Genomic DNA, 21,935 nt, shown 5'->3' on the forward strand with positions numbered 1-21,935 from the left:
GAAAGTGATGCTTCTCTAGTTTTTTTTGTTTTTTGTTTTTTGTTTTAAGATCCCACATTCTGTTACAGTAAAAGTTGTTCTTCCTCTAACCCATTAAATCTTTGGGGGAAAAATGGACTCCCCAGTAAAATAAGCCATCTTTATCCTCTTTATAGGAATATATATCCTTTTTATAGGAACATCCCTCACCACCACTGCCCTTTTTTTAGGGTTACATGATGCTATTTACAAGTACCTCAGCCTTCAAAAAGCTTTTCTCCTTTTAGCCACTGCTTCACCTCAAGATTTATTAGACTTTCCTAACCTTTTTAAGCCTGGAGCTACTGAGTACTGTACTGGGATTGTATCAAACCTAGGTAGGCCAACAATTAACATGTATTTCTGATTTGGTCTTTTGCACATACATTATTTTATATTCCTGATTCCATGTCCATATTCTTGAGTCATCTTGAAATAAAAAATATAGTTCTTTTTAAAATTCTCTTTAGAATTTAGTACATTCTTTTGTACATGCAAACAAATACTGCCAATATAATCATTAAAACAAATTAGTGCCTATTCCTTATTAGTTTTGGTTATTGTTTCACTAAAAAATATACAGTACCATTGAAATAGTTACACATTTTAAAGGTAAGTTTTGATTAAATTAATCCCAGTCATTCTGAATTATCAAGTTAGAGCAGAATTACTCTTGTGGAATCTATGTCCCCATACTTACCTCTTCTGATTTTAAAGAAGATGATTGTTTGATTGAATTCAGAATTTAAGAGGGTAAAGGACATCTAGTCACTTCAGGTCAGCTCTGCCACTAAGTCCAACCAGTTGGTTACTGATTATCTACCCTGCTTTAGAGACACTCATGGCAGATTCGGTTACATATAAGTGAGTTGTTCAGCCCATGTGGCTTGGTCTAGGTGTTCTAAGATTTTAATTTTCAGGGTATATTATATCACACAGTGATTTTAAAAATAAGAAAGGAGTCACAGGAAAGCAGTGAAAAAGAGAAAAGGATTTAAAGGACCAGAGAAATTAGTATGAATAAGATAATGTCTGAGAGAGAATAATCAAAATGAAGGGCTCTTACAGAATCATGTAATCATTTTATTCTACCTCCTTCATGTCTGTCTTTAAACCGTTCCTGTATTCTCGATTTCTCATTCCTTGAAACAAGATTTTTATTTGAGTGTTTATTTGTTTTGAGAGACAGAGAGAAAGCGTGCGCATGTGTGCGTGCGAGAAGGTTGAGGGGCAGAGAGAGAGAGGGAGAGAGAACATCTCAATCAGGCTCCACCCCATCAGCACAGAGTCTGATGTGGGGCTGTATCCCACAAAATGTGAGATCATGATCTGAGCCAAAATCAAGAGTGAGACACTTAACTGACTGAGCCACCCAGGCACCCCTTGAAACAAGATTTTTTTTTAATGTGTAAATAAGAGGACTTTTAGGTAGAATGATGTTGTGAGTCAGAAAGTGCTCTCTCCTGAATTTCCTCATAATATCTCTGCCTGTTTCTGGTGTCCATTTCGTCTCTTAATTGTAATTATTTGAAATAGTTTTAATTTCTCAGGATTCTAATTTTCAATTAATGCTAAAAGTGAAAATCCTTAGTTAAAACTATAAGTTATTGACCCATTTCAGTGTCCTGTTGGATATTGGGAACTAAGGGGAAACTTAGTTTCTTAGTATTTAGTTTCTTAATACTGAGATGGACCATAAGAGTGGTTTCTTCATGCTGCCCCGCTGAAGGTGTACTTCAGAGAACTTTCCAGCATCTGAGAATGATGGGCATAGAAGCTAAAAGGAATTCTACTACTTGATGTTTACCCTGTGTCTTCAATTGCTTTCAAGACTTTATTTTTCAGTTTAAACCGTAACCCACATGGTTTTTGTGATCTACATGTTTATGAATTTTTAATTCTATAAAACATTGACATTTTGTTCTTTAAAAATAACTCCATAAAGAATTTATTATTGGGGCGCCTGGGTGGCTCAGTCGGTTAAGTGTCCGACTTCAGCCCGGGTCACGATCTCACGGTCCGTGAGTTCGAGCCCCGCGTCGGGCTCTGGGCTGATGGCTCAGAGCCTGGAGCCTGCTTCAGATTCTGTGTCTCCCTCTCTCTCTGCCCCTCCCCCATTCATGCTCTGTCTCTCTCTGTCTCAAAAATAAATAAATGTTAAGAAAAAAAAATTATAAAAAAAAAAAGAATTTATTATTGGTAGTTTTTTCTTGAAGGTACCAGAGCTGTAGCAATTATTGTTTATTTAAAATGAAGATTCCCAGTGCCGCGCTAGTCTCAGTCTGGTGAAGCTTTTCCGTCGCTTGCAGAGATTCGCCGGGTCATGGTGCCAGCCTGACTGAGAAAGGGGCGCTCCTGGGAGACGAATGAGGAACCACCTCCTCCTGCTGTTCAAGTACAGGGGCCTGGTCCATAAAAGGAAGAAAAGCAAAAGACAAGAATGGCTAAATTCGTCATCTGCCCAGCCCCTGCCACCCACTGCAGTGACATCCTGCGGCTGATCAAGGAACTGGTCAAATAAGAATATATGGAAGAGCAAGTGGCATTAACTGAAAAAGATCTATTAGAGGATGGTTTCGGAGAGCACCCTTTCTACCACTGCCTGGTTGCAGAAGTGCCCAAGGAGCACCGGCTTCTGGAAGGACGCAGCGTTGTTGGTGTTGCCATGTACTAGTTTACGTATGACCTGCGGATTGGCACACTGTTGTATCTTAAGGACTTATTCATAATGAGTGATTACAGAGGCTTTGGCATAGGATCACAGATTCTGAAGAACCTAAGCCAGGTTGCAATGAAATGTCGCTGCAGCAGCATGCACTTCTTGGTAGCAGAATGGAATGAACCATCTATCAATTTCTACAAAAGAAGAGGTGCTTCTCATCTGTACAGCAAAGAGGGATGGAGACCCTTCAAGATACACAAAGAGTATTTGCTAAAAATGGCAGGAGAGGAGTGAGGAATGCTGGTGCAGAAAATGACAGCTTCCATTCTATTTTAGATTAAATTCTCAATGATCTTGCTTTCTATCCTGTTTGTGGTCAAATAATAGAATGAACACCCATTCCAAAGCTTTATTACCAGTGGCAGGTTTGCATGTTTGAAATGCAGTCTGTTTAAGATGGTAGTCTTGTATGCCGTTTGGAGTCTTCTTGAACATCTTTTGATAAACAGCAAGGTGGTGTGATCTTGATGTATATGAAAAAAACTTCATTCTTGTGGGTCATTTAAGTGTGTACAATGTACACACTGGTACTTAAGAGTTTCTGTTTTAATTCTTTTTTAATAAACTCCCCTTTGATTTAAAAATAAAAACATAAAAAGGTTCCCTAGAGTAGTGGTTCTCAAACTTTAGTAGTGTGTCTGAGTCATCTAGAGGAGTTTTTAAAACACAGAGTGTTGGGTGCTATTAGTCATATTACTGATTCAGCAACTGTGGGATGAGTCCAGAGACTTTGCATTTCCAACAAGTTCCCAGGTGGTGCTAAAACTGCTGGTCCTGAAACCATACTTTGAGAGGCACTGAGTACAGTATTGATTGCAGAAGTCTGAGACAAAGCTGAATCTCATCTGTGCTGAATGAATGCTGAGTTGCTTGTAATGCAAACAGAGTCATTCTACCTATTGGATGAGTACCAACGATGGCATTTAATGCAGTTTCATATTTTATTTATTTTCATAGATTGGAGCATATGATCAACAAATATGGGAAAAATCTGTTGAGCAAAGAGAAATCAAGGTAACAAGTTTATTTCATTTTGTATATTCTAAAACATAGTTCTATAAGTTGATTATTAACCACATTTTAATTTATATCTCTCCATATACTTTTAATTAAAGTACTTTTAAATAACGAGATAAACTCCAAAGTTTTAAATAAAGAGGTATACTCTTATGCTGGCATAATCATGTGTCTTTACCTCTGATGATTTATTTATTTATTGTTTTTGCTTTTTAGCATCTTTCTGTTCTTTTAAAATTTAATTTCTTATGATTATTTTTTTATCAGCTGTCTGTCTTCCCCTTTCACTTGTCACCTTATACTTCTAGTTTGCTTTTCCTCCCTTTTGATGCTGTCATTGCTCTGTACAGTTTATTAAACTGGTAAGTGTTTCAGGACTTTTCCCGCCTGAGTGATCCTGTCAAATGCCGCTCTGCTTCATTGAGATCTGCTTTTGGTGCTACTAACAAGAATGACTTGGACGCAAATAGTTTCGCTGAAAAGTTGGTCATTTTTTAAAAGAACTTAGGAAAATAAAGCATTAATTAAAGTGTTTTTGTGTTAGGTGGTTTTCATGTAATCACTTATGCTGATAAGACATTGTCATAGGCTCCTTGCTAGCATGAAAACTATTTTTTAACCAAATTTATTCTGTTTCTCAGCAGTTGCTCTTTTTTGATAATATTTATATTTTTCATTTGCATAGATAATACTAATCTGTGTGTTCCTGCACGAGCTAAATTTAATCTGAGCCCAGAGAATGTTACTTTAGCTGCTTGACATTTTTTATCTTGTATAGAAAGATGTATATTAGACTGGAAACCAGTTTTAATAGTTACTTAAAAAAAATCTCAGTGTTTAGACAATTCAGTCATCTATGATAAAGGGCAAGGTTCTTTGCCATGGGTCATTTTTAATCTTTAAACTTTTCATGAAGAATTAAAGTTGGTGTAAACATCTAGTATGTTAAATATAGGATTAAATCATGGGGACAAAAAGATGGAATGGATTTTATTTTTGTAGTAAGATACATAATTACAAATGTGATCAGTTCAGTTAGGCAAGGGAGGGGTAGGTCTGTGATGGGGAGTGCAGGGGGAGGCATCCCCAGGGAGAAAGACTGCATAGAGGAAGTGACTCATGAGCTGAGTTTGACAGACGTTAGGGACAATGAGGAAAACATTCCAGACAGAATGGAGAGCATATGAAAATAAATATGCAAGAAGGAAGGAACATGACTGACTGAGGAATCCTCAGGAGCTTGGTTGATAATAGGGTGGATGGAAGAAGGAAATTGGAATGGTTAGGCACGAAACTAGAAAGGAAAATGGGAGTCAGATCATGGAGGGGCTTGACTGCCTTACCTGCAAGTCTGAATATAATCTGGAATACAGTGAGGGAGACATGGATGGATTTTATTTTATTTTATTTTATTATTATTTTTAAAAAGAGAACTTTTTATAACTTTGATGTGCAGCAAATTCAGCAGCATACATTTAGCCCAGTTTGGTGGCCAATTCTTTAGCCTTTGCCTTTTCTAACTTGACAGTGTGAGCCACTGCCTTTGGACCCAGGACCCAGGATAGTGGATCTCATCATCATATCTGTCATTGTAACTGGTCCTAATAGCTTCCACCTGCTTAGCCAGAGCTTCTTTGTCTTCCCAGTTAACCTGTGTGAAGGCAACAGTGGTGCAGATCTTCCTATGGACCAGACACCCTAGCCTGGCCTTTCCCTTGATGATGCAGTAGGGAACCCCCCTCTTGATGACACAGGGCAGGCAGGACGACAACCAGCTCAGTGGGATCCACATGATTTGCAGTCACCACTGGCTGAGCTTTCTTATTTTCCACCAAGGTGGTGACAGTATTAACCCCAGCTCAAAGGACAAGCGACCTCTTAGAGGGGACATCACCTTTGCTGGCAGCTTTCTTCTCAGCCTAGGGCAGCAGTCTCTTGCTTTGTCTCTGTTGTGTGTTGGGGGTGGGGGCAGGCAGTATAAGTAGTTGAGCAGCTATTTGGTGGTCGAGGGCCTGGGAGAGCTGGTTAATTGTGGGAGGCACTTTTAGACATTTATAGATAATGGCCCTTTGCCATTGCAGCTGGATGTAGCGGGGCCATTTAACAAAGCAGATGAGGTCTCTTTTGGTCTGGATATCCTGTCCAGTGCCAAAATTCTTGGGCCTTTTTTCACATAGGGGATTGACCACCTTCTTGACCTCCTGCTTCTGCATGACAGCAGGAGGGGGCGGGGGCAACTAGCCTCCCCTTAGCCTTTTTTCCTTTCAGCATCTTGGATGGCTGGAGCTGTGCTACTTTGATTTTTAAAAATTTTATTTGAGTATAGTTGACATGCACTGTTACATTAACTTAAGGTGCATCATATTTTAGTGACTTGGCAAATTCATACATTGTGCTATGTTCACCACAAGTATAGCTACCATCTGTCCCATTGCATCGCTGTTACAGTAGCACTGACTGTATTCCTTATGCTCTGCTTTTTATTCCCATGACTTACTCATTCCATACTGGAGGCCTGTATCTCCCTTTCCTCTTTACCTGTTTTGTCCAACTCTCCCTACTCCTTTCCCCCACCCCCCCCACCCCAGCAATCATCAGTTTGTTCTCTGCGTTTATAGGTCTGATTCTGCTTTTTTATTCTTTTTTTTTTTAAGATTCCATTTGTAAGTAGAATCATATGGTATTTGCTTTTTTTAATTTAAAGTCAAGTTAGTTAACACATAGTGTAATAGTGGTTTCAAGAGTAGAATTTAATGATTCATCATTTACATATAACACCCACCCAGTGCTCATCCCAACAAGTACCCTCCTTAATGCCTATCATCCATTTAACCCATCCCCCCCCCCCCACCTACCTCCCCGCCAGCAACCCTGTTTGTTCTCTCTTATGGTTTGCCTCCCTATCTGTTTTTACACATTGAAGGATTTTAAGCCAAAAAAGTTGCCTGATTAAATTTATGTTTTAGAAACTTTGCTTAGGCAGCACTGAGTGTGATGGGAAATACTACAAGAGGAGCAGATTTAAAATTGTGCTTTAGAAATATCCAGGTGGTACTTGAGAGAGAGATTTGGGAGTCCTTGGTATGAATGTGTGTATATCTAGGAATGTGTATGTGTATGCAATGTGTATTATATAACATATCATATAATACAGCTATAGGAGTGAGGGGATTTCCATTGGATGATGAGGGGAAAAGGCTGAGAATAGAACACAGGGAAACATCAACATGTAATAGGTAAAGAGGGAGATATAAGTGAAGAGTAAGAGATCCATGACACAATAGTCTGGCAAGACTATCAGGAAAAGTGGGAATAGTCAAGCAAGTAATGAGCAGCATACAAGTTTAGTAAGATGCCTTGAAACCTCTTAAGCTGCTCAGTACAAATAACTACATTCCTCATTTTTAGAACTATTTTAATGCCTAAGCAGAGGTTAGGGTAAAGGAGCGTTACTTATTTATTCCTTTGTGCACTGACAGGATGAACTTGGAGAAGACTAAGAACTATAACTTTTTTTCTGGAATATGTCTCCCTTTAAAGATAGTACTTTGTAATTGTAATTGAAGAATTAAAAATGGTATTAAAACTTACTCTTGTTATTTTGAATTAAAGGGGCCAATTTGTTGACAAGTCTAAAATGTTCCATTCTTGCTAAACATTTTAGTGGAGGCAAATTGTTTGTAGTGTAAAATAATTTTGCATTTACTCTAAGGAAGGTAGAGAAATAGCTGCTGTGTATTAATATAATATTTGATTTAAAGCACTTGGTGCTTCGAAAACACTGTACGGAATGTGTTGAGTTTGTCCTCTGTAATCGATTGTCTCTCTGTCATGGCAGTGAGCAGCAACTAAAGAAACCAAAGAAAGCCATAAAAGTAAATTCTTTGGAAATGTTTATTTTTTTAATTGAGACCTTTAGTTGATATTCCCAAAGTTTTTTGTAAGTTGCAGATTATTTTTTTCTTAAACATTTTAGAAATTATAACTGAAAACTTACATTTTCTGATCACCTTAACCCAAATTTAAAAGTTAATGTGGAATTTCTTACAGCTTTAGTGCTTACTAGAGTTTCAAAGCTTCAATAAAAAGAACCATGCTATTTAAAGTCATTATAGAGGAAAAACAGGATGGGGAAAACTAAATAGGATTTCTGGAAAGTAAAACTGATGGTTACGTCCTTTGGTGGCGTCTAAGTATTATAATAGTTCCATGCATGGGAAGTCTGCATCATTGAACAGAAGTACTTTCTAAATTTAAGCAGCTGTTTTAAGCTTTTTGGCTCAACATTATCTGTGTGTACTTACAGATTTAAAAAAATTCAAAACTTCATATAATTTGTGTCATTGCACCTTAGGAAGGTACTATGAGAGTTTAAGTATTTATTCAATAAAGAATATATTATTTGGATTCTTAGAGATTAATTATATTTCTAATACTTAGTTGTTTCTACTTTCTAGTTTGATCAGTAAACTAGAAAATCTTATTAATTTTAATAAAAAATATTAACATCTTTTATTTTAAACTAACTTGGTTTTTATTTTTTTGTTCATTTAAACTTTTGGTGGTCCATAATTATAGTTAGTACCTGAAAGCTATGCTATTTTGTTTGAATATAGTCTACTCTAAACCAATTAAAAGTTTTTCCAACTTAAAATATCTACTTAATTAAAATCAGATTTTTTGAATGCTCACCTGTGGGTGCTAATATCTTTTATTTTTGTGATTGAAATAATTAATGTTAGAAGATTTATCAGTGAAATTTTTCTTTGTTTTTCTTTTTTTTAACACTCTAAATAGTCTGATAGGTTACCTTGAAGGGGAGTTTTATCAAAACTGGCAATTATGCTATGATTCTACAATGTAGCTCAAAATAAATATTTTAATAAAATATAAAATAAGAAATGAACCACATAAAAAAGGTCAAGAAGAATGAATCTTGTGTTGTTGAAAAACAACATAATTGCATAAATCAAGATAATTTACTGTTCCTCTCAAAGGACTTTAAGTTCTTAAAACAATCTTTAGAAATTATAGGTACATAGCAGTAAATTAAGCTTCAGGTTTGCCATAAAACATTGGCAATAAGATTATTTTCAAATTATCAGGAAAAGAATATGTAAAAGAAGTAAATCAAAGTATGTTACCGTTTTCAAATTTGTTGGCACTAATAAAGATTAAATCTCAAACTTTTTTCTACATCTAGTGCTCTATTAAAGAAATTTTGTTTTTCCATATGTGTATTGTTAGAATTGCTTTCCCAATTTGCAAAATGTTGGGAGTGATTTATAGTTCTGCTAGCCACTCGATCATGACGTTAGAATGGGAATACAGATGGAGTCAGTTCTCGTTATTTGCAGGAGTTTTGTTCTATAAAGTCACCACAAACACTGAACTAGCAGATACTGACCATTGCTCCATCTCTAGTCACAGCTCTTTTGTCAACCAATCAGTACTTATACTTGGTTTTTGTATGTTTCTGTTGAAAGGCATCTTATTTAATATATATTGTTGATTCACTAACACTGAACTCATGGCCAATGACAGTATGACTCATGTCTGAACAATGCTTATGGAGCACACGTTTTCTCAGTGAGGCACCTCTCAGCCTTCTTATACTCACTTCAGCACTGTGCTTGAGGGCAATTTTAAACAACAAAAATACCAACAAGAAGCATAAAAAAAGCAAAAACCAGCACTTTGTGAAAACAGACTGTGAAAGGATGCATATTTACAGCATGAGAGCTGAAATAAGAAGGCAGATTGTTGCCTTGTTTGACTTCAGATGGGAATGTGCACATTGGATGACTCAAATTTTTTGCCAGTCTTACTTTGTGCATGTCTGCAAATGACTGCAAAAGCACAGCAAGTATTGATTTTGGGTTACAAATAAATTCTGTGAGCAGGTAAATCTGCAAATACAGAATCTATGAATATGAAGATTGACTATATATATAAAATTACCATGGCTGTGTCTTCAGTCCTGACTCTTTTGTTTTTGTACCTGCCAGTGGTTTTCAGCTTCACATGGACAACTATTCGAAGGGGTTCTAAGGTTAATTGCTTCTTGATTTCAGGGTACATTTTTGATTTAAACATCTCCATTAATTCTGAGCTCAAATAGTCTCCTTTTCTATGTTTCAGATGCAAACAGTACTTAACTAAATGATTACCTTACGGGTCATTGTTATTTGAATTAGAACCAAACAGAGAATTTACTACAAAGTTACCTGATTAACTGAATGAATAGTAAACAAATTACCTACACACTGTGTCATATCTCAGCGCTTGACTCCTAAAGAATTTAGTCTAAGCTCCTCCAATTCTTAACATCCCTTCTTAAGTTATAAAGTGTGATTTTTTTTCAGTGATTTTGATCTCTATCTCTGCTCCTCCTCCATACACTGATGGCAGAAACTTAATCTTAGTGTTCAGTAACTCTGGGTTTAAACTAATTCAATTCATGATTCCTGCTTTCCCTCCTCTTCTTCCTGGGCATGGCATCTAAGTTCTAAGGTGATTAGGTGGCATTGTGGTCTCATTGGTGGTTGGTATGTGAATGTAGTGGCGACCCTGAGATCTGCATCATCCTCTCCGGGTCTCAGCTAGTATCACCCCCACATGCTGGCATCTGCTGAGAAGTCTGCATCCATGTCTGTCCCCAGCTTTGTGATCTTCTGCTTCCTGCAGCCACCCCCCCCAACATCACACCTTGAGGGCTTTTCAGGGCCACTGCTCTCCCAGCCAGCCCCAGTATACTCTCCTGTGCAGATCTGGGGCCAACACAGTCTCCTGGACCGTCTCAGGCTTTACATCCAAATTGAGTTCTGGTTGTGATAGTCTTTGTTTTAGAATTTTACTTTTAGTAATAAACAGACCTCACATGTTACACACATCCCTAAATGTATCCTTTTGGAAAGTAATAAAATTTATTACAATACTACAGTTATGTTCCAATTGTAACAAATATGTGATGTGTTATATTTTTGTCCAGTGTATTACTTACAGGGTTTTTTTAATTGAAATCTTTAGAATTTGATTATTTTCTGTTGTTCTGGATTTAAAAATATGTAAATTGAATTCTACTTTTTTATTGAGGTATAATTGACATATAAGATTATATTACTTCTAAGTGTACAACATAATGATTCAATATTTTTATATATTGAGAAATATATGTATTGAGAAATGATACCACAATAAGTAGTTAACATCCATCCCCATACATATTTCCAAATACTTTTTTTTCTTATGATGAGAACTTTAAGATCTACTCCCTTACCAATCCTACTTTTAATATATTATAGGGTTTAAGGAATAAACCAAAGAAAACAGCGCATGTGAAACCAGACCTCATAGATGTTGATCTTGTAAGAGGTGAGTCTTGAATAAATAACAGCTTAATGCAATTAGAAATTGACCCTGAAGAAACATTATTCAAAGTGGGTTAAATATATATGTAGAGATAAAAGAAATGTGAGCCGAAATGAAGGTGGGAATAGTACAAGAAAGACGCAGTGGAAGTATTTAAATACCATTGACTAGTCTTTCTCCCCACTAAAGATCAGTCCAAGAAATAAAAGAAAAGCAGCTTGTGTTTGCCTAGCCAACTATGTGGCTTGTTTATAAAAATTTAAGTGGTAATTTTTAATTTCTAATTGGAACTGACCTTTGAACATTGTCTTGTATTTATAAAATATCTGGGAGAAATTCTGCTGTTATTTCAGTTAAAATGGTTTCTTTCAGAGTACCTAAGTTAATAAGATAGCACTAAGAATGTTTTTAAAAGTGCCTACCACCCAAAATTGGGCATTTCTCACTCATAGTATAGTGCAAACTAAAATTATACATGGTTTTCTCTGTCCTTCAAATGTTGAAATATTTTCTCTAAGGAAATTAAAGAATGATACATGTATTTTGTCATTTTATTTGACTTTTTTCAGGGTCTGCATTTGCTAAGGCAAAACCTGAAAGTCCTTGGACTTCTCTGACTAGAAAGGGAATTGTTCGAGTTGTGTTTTTTCCCTTTTTCTTCCGGTGGTGGTTACAAGTAACATCAAAAGTCATCTTTTTCTGGCTTCTTGTCCTTTATCTTCTTCAAGGTATAGTTAAGTGATAGAAATTCATTTTGCTTGTAACTTTCAGAATGTTATGTTTTTAGGCTTACTAAGGCTTTTGAGAAAACATATACTAATTATATGGAGTATGAAGATACACATTTGTTGTGATATTTCATTTAATAAGACACAGCTGGTTTGGTGTTAAAAATGTTTGAGAAAACAGTTATGTTCCATTATAATTTTTATGAAAACTTGAATTTGCAAATGGCTAAAGAAAAACACAAATTGAGAGGAATTTAACAATTAGAAAGTCTCTTCAAAATGCACATACATATCACATGTACCTACCACACCAGTCTTTTTTTTTTTTTTTCTTAAGTTTATTTATTTTGAGAGAGGGAGAGTGTGTGTGCACGTGGACACACAGTGGGGGAGGGGCAAAGAGAGAGGAAGACAGAGAATCCCAAGCAGACTCCATGCTGTCAGCCCAGATCGCCACATGGGGCTCAGTCTCACAAACAGGGAGATCATGACCTGAGTCAAAATCCAGAATCAGACGCTTAACCAACTCAGCCATCCAGGCGCTCCCACACCAGTCTTTTTTTATACAAGCTCTGTGAGTTTGTTTTTCCTGTATCAGGTATAGTTTCTCTTTTCTTCTATCCACCATATTTGGAGACTGACTGTCCTCATTCTCTATTGAGAGTCTGTATGCCAGGAAGTATTCTGAGTGCTTTTCAGAGTCTCACTTAATTCTAACAACCACGCAGTGAAGTGTTGGTACCAGTAGTTTGCCTAGCTTATAGAGATGGGACCCGAAGGACCTGAGGGCCCCAAGTCACAGAGTCCCCAGGGGCAGTAGAATCCAGGTTCGAGTCTAAGCCATCTGACTACCAAGCCACATGCTTAACACAACTCCATTACGCTGCCTCCCAGCGCAGCAGCGCTCTGGTGCCCAGTCAGAGCAGCAGCGCACAAGGCATAATACGTGATGCTCTATAGAGTGTTTGGAGGCTTGAAGAAGACACCACTCACATCCCAGCACAGTAACAAAAGCAGTGATTTTAATTCAGTGGGCACCCTTTCAGTCTTTTTAATGTCTTGCTTTTTTAAAAAGACATGATAGTAATCCTGAATGATTATTTAAATATGTTTCATCAACAAACTCTAAGTGAAAGATTAAGTATCTTATTTTTTTTTTCAGATAAGTATCTTCTAAGTAAATGAAAATACAATAAAGCCTTCAGACTTTTATTTAGGTAAAGTCGTTTCTTTTGAGCCAAGGTACATCATATATACCTAAAAGAGAGTGAACTATGAAGATTTTGTGATTTTTATCAATAGAGAGATTTGTGTGTTTTTCTGATTAAAGAAATGATAAATGTTAATTGAAGAAAATTTGGAAAATGTAGGAAAAATATTTTAAAAACCTGCCTGTAATCTGCCCTTCAGTTTACTTTGTAACATTTTTTATGTAGTTTTGATTATTCTGTATAAACAATTGTATTTTTTTGCCTTATGTAATCACAAGTATCATAGTCTTTATAATTATATTTTTAAATTATTATATACTGTCCTACATCAGTATTGAGCATTTAAGCTTTTTGCTGTCTTTTGCTATTAGAATTACTGCTGAAGTGAATGTATTTGTGAAGTTTTTCTTATATTTTGAATTATTTTCCTATGATAAATTCCTAGAATGCCTGCAATGGGGTGTAATAACATGTCCAAGGATTTTCATATGCAATTTTTAATCACTTTCAAGAATTTGACCTTTATTGTTATTGTTAAGTAATGCTATTATATGATAGTTCTTCTAACTGTATTTTTATCAGCTATTTTCTAGGTGTAGTGATCCCAATTTTTATTGAGTTACCATCTTGTGTTTGCTGTCCTCCCCAAAAGATTTAAGAGAACTTAATCTAAATGTAGCTATCTTCTAATGCTTTCTAGTTTACCTACAGGAGAAACCTTTATTCTAAAGTAGTCAGAAACTGTAATTGCTAATGAAAGTAATGAGTAATCAGTACCATTGATTGTAATCTCTGTGCATTGTGCTTTCTACTATTTGAGGGCAAGGAAGTTTCCATTGTAACTAGATGTTCACATGTTGTGTCTGAAATTCACTTACTGGCTTGCCAAAGTTAATAAGAAACACAGGTTAGAACAGACGTAAAGTAGATCTTTTTCAGTTCAGAACCAAAGTTTAACATTATAAGTGTTCATAAATGATAAACACTGAATATTCTCCTAGTAAAGCTTAAAGAAGTGACTTAACCCACTTCAAGTCACACAGCCAGTGACAAAGTGATGATATGACCCTTAATGACCCTCAAAATCTGTTGGCACCTTAGAAACCCCTGTGCCTTCAATTTTTTTTTGAATTAAAAGTTGTGTCCTCATTCTCTATCCCATCCTTATCTCCTGAAAGGTAGAAAGAATCACATGCAGTCAGATTTGGTTTTGTACAACTATGTATAGTTTTTCACTTCAGTTACATAAATATCTCAACTGTGTATCCTCAACTACATTTATGCTTTTTGCTTATATCATTTCTCACCCAGATTTTTGCCAAGAGCCCTTATATCTTCTAACTTCTATTCATTTATGTATTTATTTACAGAGAGAGAGAGAGAAAGCACGAGCAGGGGAGAGGGGCAGAGAGAGAGAGAATTTTTTTTTTTAATTTTTATTTATTTTTGAGAGAGAAAGAGACAGAGTGTGAGTGGGGGAGGGGCAGAGAGAGAGGGAGACACAGAATCTGAAGCAGGTCCCAGGCTCTGAGCGGTCAACACACAGCCCGACATGGGGACCGAACCCACGAACTGTGAGATCATGATCTGAGCTGATGTTGGACATTCAACCGACTGAGCCACCCTTGCGCCCGAGAGAGAGAGAGAGAGAGAGAGAGAGAGAGAGAGAATCTTAAGCAGACTCCATGCTCATTAGGGAGCCTGACATGGGGCTCTATCCTACAACCCTGGGGTCATGACCTGAGTGGAAATCAAGAGTTGGACCCTCAACTGACTGAACCACCCAAGCAGCCCTGTCCATTTACCTTTTAAATTGCAAATCCAAACCAGCAACTTAAGGTCTAAATCTCTTTTTAGTTACCATTGCCTTCAAGGTGAAAGCCAAGTTTTTAGTCAATCCTTTGTTGAATCTTTCCCCAGGTTTAACCAGACTAAATTAGCTCTTTGCTGTTTCTTCAGCATTTTGTGGGTGTTTTTGTTTGTTTTTTTAATGTTCTCTGCCTTTGGACATACAACTGTCTTTGCTTGGGTAACCCTTTTTCCTTATAGTTACCTGGTCAGCAGCGTCTTCTTGTTCTCTCAGTTAGATTAGGCATCAGATGCCCCCTTCTTTGAGAATCCTTTCATAACCCCCAAATTTAGTTATAGGTCTTTCCTGTATATATTACAGCACTCTTTATAGGTACTGCTCGAGCTGCCATAACAAAATAGCACAGACTGTGTGGCTTAAGTGACAGAGATTTATTTTCTCACAGTTCTAGAGGCTAGAAATCTTAAGATCAATGTGCCATCAGGTTGGTGTCTGGTGAGGTTTCTCTTACGGACTTGTAGATGGCTACCTTCTCACTTGTCCTCACATGGTCTTTCTTTTGTGTGTGAGCAGAGAAAGTTCTCTGGTGTCTCTTCTTAGAAGTATACCAGCTCTATTGGATTAATGCTCCACGCTTACAAATTCATTCAACCTTTGCTCTATGCATTTGGCCGTTTAGGGCTTCAACATATGAACAGGGCAGAGGGCACAATTCAGTCCATTACTGATATCTTGTTTCTTTCTTTTTTTTTTAAATTTTTTTTAATGTTTATTTATTTGGGGGAGGGGGAAGAGAGAAAGAGAGAGAGAGAGAGAGAGAGAGAGAGAGAGAGAGAGAGAGACTGACTACAAGCAGGGGAAGGGCAGAGAGGGAGACACAGAATCCAAAGCAGGCTCCAGGCTCTGAGCTGTCACAGAGCCCGATGTGGGGCTCGAACCCACGGATTGCGAGATCATGACCTGAGCCAAAGTTGGCCACTCAACCAACTTAGCCACTGAAGCGCCCCACTTGATTCTTTATATGTCCCCCTTTTCCTCTAAGTTGAGGAGGGGCAGGGAAAGAGACTATGTCTTATTTGTCTTTCTACTCCCAGTGGCTAACATCTGTCACTAAATCTCAAAGACTGACAGACCTAAAAATTGACCTTTAGATGGTTTTTTATTTCTAATGATTATCCCTAGAGTTCTGCTTGGCCAGTATGTGAATCTTTGGAACTTTTGTGCCTAATAAACATTTTGTCATAGTTGAGCTCTTGGAGGAATCTGTAGAAGTTCTGTCTAACATAAATCTCCAGTAGTTCTGTCTAGTTCACAGGACTTCATTACATGATCGAAAAGTATAACTTAGCATTATGTAAGAGAAGTGAATGCTTTCTTCTTAACCCCTCACTTGAAGGGAAACAATAGGATGGAGGTGATACCAGAACTGTGAATACAGGAACCACTGTCTCAGGAACTGAGGCCATGGGAGGGACATGGACACTTAGGCACAGCCAGAAGAAAGAAAGAGGGATAAAGTTGGTTCCCAGCCCCACCAGAGAGGATGGTAGTCACAGGGCTGAAAGAATACAGATAAATAACCAGCAAGAGGTTATATAAAATCTGAAGTTCTTTAAGATGTTCTTCTTTGTGCCTGAAACTGTGAACCTTATAAGTGGCATTTGCATCCCCCTTCTTTTTATTTTTTATTTTATTTTTTTAATTTATTTGTTTAGTAGTCCCTACACCCAACCTGGGGCTCGAACTTATGACCAAGAGATCAAGAGTCACATGCTCTTCCAACTGAGCCAACTGGGCAGCCTGTGTCCCCCTTCTGTTTAAAGATAGTTAATTTAGTGATAGTGAATAGAAGTACTATCACTAATGTTAGATACACACTATGTAAGGAGCTTTTCAGAGTGTTTTACTTGAATTTCTAGTACCTATCTCCGATTTTATTTTACAAAAAAATAAATAAATAAACCAAGGCTCAGAAAGGTAAAGGGACTTAATAAGGGTCACATTAGAGTTCATATTAAAAACATCAAAAACTATACTTTTCAAAATTTCAGCTTTGTTATAAAACAACTAGACACTTTGAGTTAAATTCCAGGGTAGTTCATAAAGATGATTGGTATTTAAAAAAAAAATTTAAGTCTCTTTTTTCTTTTTAAAGAAACTTATTACTTAGGAGATTATAAAGCTGAAATTTGTTTTTACGGGACCTCTTTAAATACATATTAGGAGATAAAGTGGTATGTTAAGCTTCCATCTTGGTGTGCTAGACCAGGATTCTTTCGGTTGCAGGTGGCAAAACCAAATGCAAACCAGCTTTTGCAAAAAGTGTTGTTTTTGTTTTTGTTTTTTTGCTGCTTATTATAAAAATTAAAAACAAAAACAAAAAAAACAGGAAACTGGATAGACTGGTCAGTAACAATAGCCCGATGGCTGTATGTTCCAGTTTGCCTGGGACTGTGCAACCGTCCAAGTCTACTTGTGTTGTCCTGAGGCTTTTATTTCACAGCTCCTCTTTCACTCTCAAAAGAGTCCTGATTTACATGATAAGTTGCATAGTCATTCAAAACAGCATATGCCCATCTCTTTGATTAAATAATCATTGATATTTTAGAATATTTACTTAATATATTTTGTTGAAGTAAATTATATACATCATGACATTTTACCCCAGTATACATCAACATGCATCTCTTCAAAATAGGCACATTACACGACATTACAACAATCACACCTAACAGAATGAGCAAAAATCTCCTAACTTTCAGATTCTCCAGTTGTTCCAAAACAGAATTAGAAACTCCTAGGCCCTGCATTAAAGCATTGCTGGATCTAGAGGCTCAGGTGATGTCTTTTTGTGTTGTTGATTCTGTTCTCATCATGCTGGTCTCATTCTTAAGAAGGCTTTTTTCTGAGTGGTGGCTGAGGTGGTATGGTAATTTTGTATTTCCATAGTAGTGCTTGTGATCTAGGAGAAGGGCCTTCTTTCAAGTACTTATATTAATCCCTGAAAAAGATTCTGATTGGCCCCACTTAGGCACATGCCCATCTTTTTATTTAAAAAAAAACAAACAAAAACAATTTTTTTAAGTGTTTATTTTTTAGAGAGAGACAGAGACAGAATGTGAGCGGGGGAGGAACAGAGAGAGAGGGAGACACAGAATCTGAAGCAGGCTCCAGCCTCTGAGCTGTCAGCACAGAGCCTGATGCAGGGGTTGAACCCATGAACCGTGGGATCGTGGCCTGAGCTGAAGTCAGACGCTCAACCAACTGAGCCATGCAGGTGCCCCGCCCATCTTTTTATTAATTCCTGTGCCCAGAATTAAGACTGTGGCAAGACTACATTACATTTCTATCCCTGAAGTCAGAGAAATAAGACCATTTGATTGACAGATAAAAGGGGAAGACTCCCAAAAGGTAGACACTTTTATGTCTAGAAAGTATAAAGGATGCTGAGCAGGCAAAAGCAAGATTTCTTCTTCGTATGACAGTGCTTAGTATTGGTGAGTGTTTAGAGGTTTTTCTGAAAAATACACCCAAGTAAATTTATGTTACTATTTCTGAGTGGATAAACTTCTATTGAAAAGAAGCTCTTTATAGCCTTATTACACACATCATAGACTTACTTCCTTGTTTGGAAAACAAAGAAATAAGAGCACTAGAAGTTAGTGGTTCTTTTGATTGTGATCTTACTAGGAATGCCCTTAGATTTATGTGCATCTGTTTTTCACTATAGCGTTAAAGTGTGTACTTTAGAGACTATGTTGGATGTTATCTTGTTCCAGGAGTTTATTACTGAATACTGTGGGTAGCCAGTGGCAAAGAAAAAATAGTCTGAAAGAGCTTGTCTGGAGTAACATCTTAAACTCATTTAAAATTAGAAAAATAATCTGCCAAGAAGCAGTGTTAGAACAATTTTTAAAGTTTTGAAGAAGTGACTATCAGATCTATAATTAAACATATTTTCTTTCCCTTTTTGTAGTTGCTGCAATAGTGTTATTCTGTTCCGCTTCTAGCCCACATAGCATACCTCTGACTGAAGTGATTGGGCCAGTATGGCTGATGCTGCTCCTGGGAACTGTGCATTGCCAGATTGTGTCAACAAGAACACCGAAACCTCCTCTGAGCACAGGGGGTAAAAGAAGGAGGTACTCTGTTATAAGTGATCTTTTTGTGTATGTCTGTAACTTGAATCTAAGATTGTTCTTGACTTGAATAAAATGTCATCTTGTAAAGTCACTCTTTCAAATAAAGCAGGGAGTTTCAGAGTAAACTGCCAGAAGATTTAGGTTGTGCATTTGCTTCAAGGCCATTGTGAGACCACAGACCTACTTTTGTTGTTTTTGCTTTCTTTCCTGAAGCTCATCTGCAAGGCACCTAATATCATTGCAGGGAATATATTAGCTGGAATTGCTGATAATTCTGTTTACAAAATCTTGTACTTATACTTTGATAATAAGAGCCAAGAAAAAATTTCAGTCAAATTCTATTTATTAAATGCTACTTGAAGCTGTTTCATATTGCCCCTTGATTAAGTAAGCGTAGCAAGTCTCACTGGCCACTCAGCACAATGGAGTTCTGTTTAAAGGGTCTTTTGGAGCAATTGAATATCGTTGCTAAGAGATTGTGACATTTGCAGTATGGGGATGTTGAGATTTAAGCCCTTTTTGTTTTGAAAAGATAATACCTTCATTAGATAAATAGCATTATTGATCAGTTAGATTATAATTCTTTCCAATCTAAATTTTCTTCTTTCTTCTTCCTTCTTCTGCAGATAAGTGGCATTCAAGTAGGGAAGAAATGCTTTTGTAAAAATCTGTCCAGTGTTATCCTTACAACCTAATGTCCACTGACCTGTCATTAAGAGCAAGAAACAATACCTAACACTTATAGAAATTGTTCTCGAATATGTACCTTAACATTTGGATTAACTTCTATCCAGTTTATTTGAATTTTATTGTGTATTGAAGTTCCTGTGTTTATGTTTTATCAAAATTTTGAATGTACTGCCAAGAAAGTGGTTGTTAACATTTTAAAGTTAATCGGCTCTTAACCTCTTCTGATGAAGGAAATTAAGAAAAGCAGCCCATTTGGAAGTACATAGGGAAGGAGATGGTTCTAGTACCACAGACAACACGCAGGAGGGAGCAGTTCAGAGCCACGGACTCAGCACCTCTTATGGCGTCGGCGCTGTCTTCAGAGACCTCTGGCACGCGGCCTTCTTTTTATCAGGGTTTGTATTTATTCAAGGCTTTATATGGCATAGAGATGCACTATCCCTTTTCTGGGACTTCAGTCTCAGTTAATGATTATTAATGACTTTAAATATGACAGTTCTGGGGGGTGCCTGGGTGGCTCAGTTGGTTAAGCATCTGACTCTTGACTTCGGCTCAGGTCATGATCTCACAGTTCGTGAGTCAAGCCCCACTTTAGGCTCAGTTGAGACCCTGGAGCCTGCCTGCTTCAGATTCTATGTCTCCCTTTCTCTCTGCTCCTCCCACATTCATGCTCTTTCTCTCTCTCTCTCAAAAATAAATAAACATTTTAAAAAACTAAGAAAGAAAGAAAGAAAAAGAGAGAGAGAAAGAAAGGAAAGAAAAGGAAAGGAAGGAAGGAAGGAAAGAAGGAAAGGAAGTAAGGAAGGAGAGGAGAGAGAGAGAGGGAAAGAGAGAAAGAAAGAGAAAGGAAGGAAGGAAGGAAGGAAGGAAGGAAGACACAATATTATAATTGGTCACCTGGGTGGCTCAGTTGGTCCCACTTCGGCTCAGGTTATGATCTCGTAGTTTGTGATTTCGAGCCCTGTGTCAGGCTCTGTGCTGAAGAGCTCAGAGCTTGAACCCTGCCTTGGATTTTGTGTCTCCCTCTCTCTCTGCCCCTGCCCTGCTCAGAGTCTGTCTTTCTTTCTCTTTCTCTCAAAAATAAATAAACATTTAAAATTTTTTTTTAAAAAATGGCAGTTCTGGTATGGATTTTGTTTTGATAAATTATAATGCTACAGATGATGGAAAAACAGAGACCATAAAGTTTACTTTGGGATATGTGTAAATACATCTATATGAGAATGAGTATATACCATCACAGTATGTTTAGTTGGGATTTCTTGATTTTGGTTTATTTAATGATTTTTCAAATACTGTTTGACTTCTATTGAATTGGTCATTTTATTTTTATCAGCACTATTAGTCAAAGTGACTATTAATGCCATGTGAGTTGTACATTTTTCTTTAATCCCTGCTTCAATTATGTAAAATTATCTGAAATAAAACATATAGGCATTATTATTTAAAATAATAAGATGTATACCATAGCATGAAATTCTGGTTTTATACATTGGGCTTTTTGTATAGTTTGTATCACAGCAAAGATTTACCAAATAGGGAAATATAATTACAGCAAACTTCAAAAATAAACCTAATTCAATCTTGTATTGTCATTTTTAATGGTTGATTCAAAACATGTAAGGGTTATATTAATAGTTTACATAGACATAATAAGTTTGAAAAAAGTTAAAAAGCTATGATCAAAACACAGAATTGATAAAACTTGCCAAGTTAATAAATCAAGGGATACTGCACATAACTATTTTTGAGCACTTTTGTTAACTCTTCCACTAGTATCATTGTTTCATCAACTTGTGATTGTGCTCTTAATGATAAAGTTTATCATACGTTACACAATTAAGCCATGGTATCCTGGGAGTATTTTCAAGTGCTTGTAATTTTGAGGGAAATTGTACCAAAGCCTAAGTTTGAAGTAACATGAAATTAAGTTGGATCCCCTGACCATTCCAACCACCTGTTCTTTGTCCAGAAAAGATACAGGCTTTGGTTTTATTTTGAATTTGAATTTCATTGTCTTTGTTAGTTTTTTGTTGTTGTTGTTTGTTTTTTAATAAATAGCTGTCCTTTCCAACAGTAGGATGTGAAAGTTTTATCACTGTGAAGTCAGTTTCTTAAGACCTTCTGATGAGCACTTATAAGTAGCATAGTATATATGTTTTGCTTTTGGGGAATCATTTAGTTGTTTGGGTTGTCCAGAACTAAAATTGTATTACATAGTATTCA

At 36.7% G+C, this 21,935-nt stretch overlaps 1 protein-coding gene and 2 pseudogenes across 5 annotated transcripts in view; 2 read left to right on the plus strand and 1 right to left on the minus strand.

The window, feature by feature from the left end:
- The window catches only part of PHTF2 (putative homeodomain transcription factor 2), a 137,313-nt gene that overhangs the window by 66,674 nt on the left and 48,704 nt on the right, over window positions 1-21,935 (plus strand). For 4 of the 5 annotated variants that reach the window (XM_047844555.1, XM_047844571.1, XM_047844539.1 and 1 more), the window contains exons 3-7: window positions 3,698-3,754; window positions 11,062-11,131; window positions 11,698-11,856; window positions 18,854-19,019; window positions 19,940-20,104. In XM_047844555.1, the coding sequence (XP_047700511.1) occupies window positions 3,698-3,754; window positions 11,062-11,131; window positions 11,698-11,856; window positions 18,854-19,019; window positions 19,940-20,104 (617 nt within the window). Of the gene's footprint in view, window positions 1-3,697; window positions 3,755-11,061; window positions 11,132-11,697; window positions 11,857-18,853; window positions 19,020-19,939; window positions 20,105-21,935 lie in introns of those variants that run through there. The other variant, XM_047844560.1, reaches the window with a different exon arrangement.
- Window positions 2,459-3,313, plus strand: LOC125157657 (diamine acetyltransferase 1-like; annotated as a pseudogene).
- Window positions 5,233-6,028, minus strand: LOC125157649 (60S ribosomal protein L7a-like; annotated as a pseudogene).

Source organism: Prionailurus viverrinus, chromosome A2 (assembly GCF_022837055.1).
Source record: "Prionailurus viverrinus isolate Anna chromosome A2, UM_Priviv_1.0, whole genome shotgun sequence".
NCBI lineage: Eukaryota > Metazoa > Chordata > Mammalia > Carnivora > Felidae > Prionailurus > Prionailurus viverrinus.